General features: G+C 34.5%; 1 protein-coding gene across 3 annotated transcripts in view; it reads left to right on the forward strand.

Annotated features, from left to right (window-relative positions):
* The window catches only part of LOC120773977, a 53,916-nt gene extending 47,916 nt beyond the window's left edge, over positions 1-6,000 (forward strand). For 2 of the 3 annotated variants that reach the window (XM_040103226.1, XM_040103225.1), the window contains exons 2-3: positions 4,763-5,114; positions 5,211-6,000. In XM_040103226.1, the coding sequence (XP_039959160.1) occupies positions 4,764-5,114; positions 5,211-5,447 (588 nt within the window). In that variant the 5' untranslated portion in view covers position 4,763 and the 3' untranslated portion in view covers positions 5,448-6,000. Of the gene's footprint in view, positions 1-2,921; positions 2,971-4,762; positions 5,115-5,210 lie in introns of those variants that run through there. The other variant, XM_040103227.1, reaches the window with a different exon arrangement.

The following is a 6,000-nucleotide window of genomic DNA, read 5'->3' on the forward strand; positions in this document are numbered from 1 at the left end:
ACCCAAATACTTGTAATCATAATAAAATAGACTTCCCTTCAACAACATTTTCAAAATAAAATTTGAAGCAAACTCGTTGTTAAATTTTTCCATGGTAAAAATGGCGAGACAAACTTTTCGCATCCTAACCAGACAGTTGGAAAACGCACACAAATTCACATATGAGGATCAAACAACACGAAACACGAAAGTTAAACAGTTTAGAAAAATATTTTTTATGGATTTTTTTGGGCGCGGCTTGAATCGATCAGTCCGGTTCATATCTGATCTTATGGTACATATTATATATTGAGTTATTTGTTTTTATTTTTTGAAATCTAGGTTAACCACACAAAAAGAGGTATATTATATTCTTTTCTAAGGAATACAACATTTTCGTGAACATAAGCACTCAGAAACAATTATTTGGTTTACTGGGTTATCATATACACAGTGCTTATGCACTCACTTACACCACTGCAATATACAAAACAAAAGAAAAAATGAGCTTTGTATATTATATCTACAAATATATCTTTATTATCATTTGATATAAAAATTCCAAATGAAATTATTTTCAAATGTTTTCGAAAACAAGGTGAAATGTGAAAAATGCAAATACAAGACCTTCATTGACATAACAAGTCATTGTGCATGTACACTACAAATATGTGCAGCTGCATCAATATATGTTTATATGTATACACCCACAAACATATATAAATACAAATGTGCATGCAAATATTGCCTGTGTACACTTGATTATTGTTTATCTGATTATTTTCTCAAAATAACAATTCTCACGCAAATTGCGAAAAAATGCACCTCACACTCGCATTATCTTACACCTAAGCACATATACAGATTTGTGTGTGTGTGTGTATGTGCAAGCGAATGTCTCACTTTTACATATTCATATCAAACAATTGACTTAAATACCTGTTAATTGCAATTAAAGCAAAGGTGAATGACTTGAATTTACATTCAATTAGAGCGCTTCTATATATTTTTTTCTTTTTGTTGTTGGTGTATTTAGTTAAAGACTCGATAGACATTGCAGTACACAACTATAACACATCCCACTCCGAAGCTAATGTTGTAAAAGAAGCCAATGTTTCTTGTAGTTTCTATATGGCTAACCTAAAAGGTAACCGAAAAAGCTACCCAAAAGGGCTACCCTAAACGGCTACCCTAAAGGCTGATCAAACCGACAAAAAAAATCTTTTCACGAATTTCCATAAGAATCTTCAAAATGTTTTACTTTTGAGTCGATATAAGCATTCCAATGCTTCATCCAATTTGCCACTGACTTTTAATGTTTTCAATGGACTCACGACGCTTTCCTCGAAACGGATTTTGAAATTTCGAAAACAAAAAAGTCAAAGGGAGTCAAACCTGGCGAATACTGTGGCCGAGCGATTCCGTTCGTGTTTGACCAAATATTCCGTCGCAATCATGCTAGAATGTGTTGTGGAGCATTCAGGTTTTTTGGTACCAGTCCAGCTTTGACACGCTTCATACCCAAAACACTAACTAAAATGTGTTGAGTCGATCAATAAGAATTTTTGACATTCTCTGTTAATTCTCTGATGCCATTACTATGGTTTTCTAGCACTTTTTCTTTAATTTTTTCGATGGCATCGTCAGAGCTCGCTAGACGACTAATAAGAGGTAATTTTTTCATAACTTGATGACTGAGTAAACTGAGTTTTTTGTGTCACTCAAATACTGGAGTTTGGTAAAGTAGACTCCCCAAAAGACGCCTTCACCATTTTAACAATACCATAGTCTTGATTGCATTGGAAACACAAAATTTCAAGCAAACTTATTGTCCGCAAACATAAAAAAAAATGTTGCAACAATCTAAGAAACAAATTTCAATTCGGTGTGTTTGAGCGCCAGTCCGAGTCAAATTTGATCAGTTGGTATGTGAATCCACTTCAGAGAGTGAATCTAAGTTAAAGTCATTCGAAATGCGCAATAAAAGGATATATGCGGCTCTTCTTATCTAAAACTAAACCGACCACTAAACTTATGCAATAAAATATAAGATAAAAATACCATTATATCACACAAAAAACTATAACTACGCAATAGCCAAACAACTAAGGTGCTAGAAAGATTAACAAATTTTACAATGTCACGTGTGCGGCACTAGAGGTGCATTACTTAAGATTTCTATTATAATACCTACAGGTCACCACAACTCAAAACAAACATTTATTGCGAACAATATTTTGCCAACTTATTTCAAGCACTTATTTGTAATATTTTGTAACAAGTTTTTAATTGCACTACGCTAAGAAAACAATAATAGGTGTGGGGAAGCATACAAATAAAACTAATGAAGGAAGGAAATGACACTGTGGCGTATAAGTAACCTCAAGTATGCACCGTAGATAAGGTTGGACAAATAAAGACTTAGCAATATTAACGGCACATTTGAGTTGGCTTTTGCCGTAAACAAACAAGTTTATTGTTTTTTAGCAGATAAAAATGAAATGCTTCAAAAAAGCACCTCACAAGTGCCAAGTCATTTGAAAAATGTACAAAGATACACAGATACACAGATAAACAGAAAAACACTGCATCAACCACTACAATGGGCACGAGTTATAAGTACTCGGAATGGAAAATAATAATAGTATAAATTTAAGGCAAAAAGTGTCAATAAAACGTGCAAAGTGCAGTGGGAAAATAAGCACAAGTTGTTTGTTTTTGCTAAATATTATATAAAACTCTATGATGTTAGAAGTATATAATTATTTACCGTTACTAAATATAACTGGTTATAACTTGATTGCTGTAAAGTATAAATAACTTTAAGCTAAATATGTAAGAATCTAATTCACTGCATTATTGAATAGCTAATAAGTGGGTCCGGAAGTTTTTGTCATACGTTGAGAAGCTTTTCCTTAAGGGATTGTCTCAGTGTGAAATTTTCGAAAATTCGATTTTTTTTTTTTGCTGCATTATCGGATGGTATAAACGGTAATAAACATTATCATAAATTTTGAAATCGATATTTAAATTATTACGGTCGCTACAGCGTTTCTTGTAGTAAGGCAACAGAGTGGGAAACGGAGTGAGACAATCTATAAACGCGTTTTTCTCAGAATGCTGTTTATCAAAACGGTTTCCACTCTCCAAGGAAGAGTTTTGAAGATATCTGGATCCAATTTGGAGAGAGATTAAGCCGCATAAACAAGTGTTTCTCAATGAAAAACAGCGTCGCGTTAACGTCTGTGAAACAATGCGACTACCAGGATGTCATGAAACGTATTTTTACTAGCGATTAGTCTTGGATCTCTGCTCAGTCGACCGAATATCATGGCAAAGGTGAGCCGAAGCCGAAAAAAACACATCAAAGCAGGTCAAAATCAAGGCTATGTTGACCGTTTTCTTCGATTATTGACAGGCCAAACTGGCAATAAGGAATACTATTTAAGTGTTATGCGTCGTTTGGGTAAAGCTATTCGTAAAAAGAGGCTGGAATTTGGACCGACAACTGCATTGATTCTTCGTGAGAATTTCGCCAAATTTTCAAGCAATATCGCACTACAACCTGATGTAGCTCCATGTGACTTCTGGCTATTCAGAAAACTCAAACGACCGCTAAGGGAAACCGTTTTGGATTGAAGAAAATTGAAAATAGACTTTAACAACTGTTTCAAGTGTATTGAGACCAAGGGGAATTACTTTGAGTGGGACGACATAGACTTTGAAAAATTAATTGAGAATTTTAAAATTATGAACAAAGTCTGACTATTCTAGCTAAGCAGTTTTATGAGGTCTCCGACTTTATTTTGTTATTATTGTTCCGGGTAGAATAATTTATCGACGATTTACATAGATCCGGAAGTGGAAAGAAGGGGTGTGTTTGACTTTTTAAGGATTAAAAACAATTTTTCTCGATTTCCGGCAAAAGTGTAAGTCCTATTAAAAAGGCTAAAAATCAGTGATCATAAAAAGATCGACAAATTTTATGTTACAATTTCTTTTAAAACATAACGTCAAAACTTATGCAAAAAATTCAAATAACCAAGTGTTTGGTATTTTATTTTTAACTTTTACAAACATTTTTTAGTTTCGAAATTTGGGGTAAACTAATCTTTTTTGTCCTAAATACACCAACATTTTTTAATTCGAAATATTTATTTTTTTTACCTTAATTTGAAATAATAAATTTTCAAGCGAAAATTTTTTTTCGTGGTAATCTTTGTTTTTTGCAGATTTATAAAATTGCTATGTTTTTTTAGAAAGTGCAAAACTCAACTCAAAACTGTTTTTTTTTTCGTCTACCTTATTTTTCGATAGCTTTTCCCATAAATTTTGCGGTTATGTGAAAAAGATGTTAAAAGCATAATAGGGACTGTAGATCACAGATTGTAATGACTTCACCTCACTTTCAGCATAATTATTTATTTCTGAAGATGAAAGAAAAACTCGGGCTAAAACTTTTGACAACGTTCTTTAGGGATCTCAAGTCTGAATCTCAAGGATGAATCAAAATTCGATTGAAACTACGCAGAAAATGCCAGCATATAATATATATTATTGAATAGGTACTCAACTGGTTATAAAACTTCTTGATCTAGCAGTCAGAAGATGAATCAACATTGTTTGGATTCCTTTCTTACTGACTTCTTGTAGTCAATATCATATGACCATAATCAAATGAGCTTTTATAAAATCTATTACTATTTTTCATATTCCTAAATTAAATCTATATTTTAAATATTGGTATGATAACTAAATTTACTTTACTTTGCTTTATTTCCAGAATGGCTTTGCACGCACACAGCATCAACACGGTGCGCTCGACCACCAGCTTGAGCAACATGATCAACAGCAACAGCAATGATCTGGCCAATGGCAACAACGACCGACGTCATATTGTTGACATTCTGGTTGGTGTTGTTGCGGTGCCGGTGCTAATACTTTTTGCACTGCAGTTGGAAAAGAATTTACAAAATATGACCAACAGTCCATGGTTGGTATTTGTGCTGGGCGTGGGCCTACTAATGGTAATCATGATCATTATCGGTTATGTAACACATCGCTTGAGCGTCTGCTGTTGGACGGGACCGATCGATGAGTTGGGCAATCGCACGGATGGACGCGGCATGCCACATGTGAGTAGCAGTTGGAATTTTTTTTTAAGAAAATAAACTTTACTCTCATTCTGTCTCTGTCTCTGTCTCTATCTCTTTCTCTCTCTCTCTCTACAGATCAACACACAAAATGATATATTGCGCATCTTGGACAGCCTGCCGCCCAGTTATGATACGGTGGTGAAGCATGAAATTCCGCCACCACCCTACGATTGTGTCATTGTCAATATGGAGCAGAGCAAGGAGCAGCAAGCCCAACAGACTGTGAACACCGTTGCAACTACAAGCAACTCTGCCCCAGAGGCTGGTGCCAAACCGACAACAGCAACTAACGCGACTGTGCTACATATTTAAGTAGAGTTGGCAGTTCTCCAAGTTTTTTGAAAAATATGGCGCTCTTGCAGAACGGCTAGCAATTAGCTTTATGGAGAGAGAAATCAAAGAGATCGACACCTTTGCAGCAAAATTGAAATAAGAAGACAATACAAGTAGTAGTAAATAAATTTAATAGAAGGGGGTCCATCACCAGAAACATAACGTGTACTGCCAGCATGTTTTTCAAATTTCCAATTGAGCACTTTATAATTCTAAATGAAACGCTTTCCACTACCGTTCATTTGCGCAAAAGGCAGGCTTTGCAAAGGATTCACAAACACACACACACGCTTTTCGGGCTGCTTGGTAATATTTTCTTAACTTGTATTAAACTGTGGCCTTTTGAATGCAATATTTTTCCATCGCACCGGTTTTTGAAGAATCTGCAACTGATGCGTATGTAAACTGTACTTCGGACGTTAAACTTAGTTGAGCTATGCAATATGAAATATTGCAATAACTTGTAATCAAATACCTATTTACAGTATAATAAATATAAGGTTATAGTTTTTTTATACAAAATAAACTGGTT

Source organism: Bactrocera tryoni, chromosome 4 (genome assembly GCF_016617805.1).
Source record: "Bactrocera tryoni isolate S06 chromosome 4, CSIRO_BtryS06_freeze2, whole genome shotgun sequence".
In the NCBI taxonomy this organism is placed as follows: domain Eukaryota; kingdom Metazoa; phylum Arthropoda; class Insecta; order Diptera; family Tephritidae; genus Bactrocera; species Bactrocera tryoni.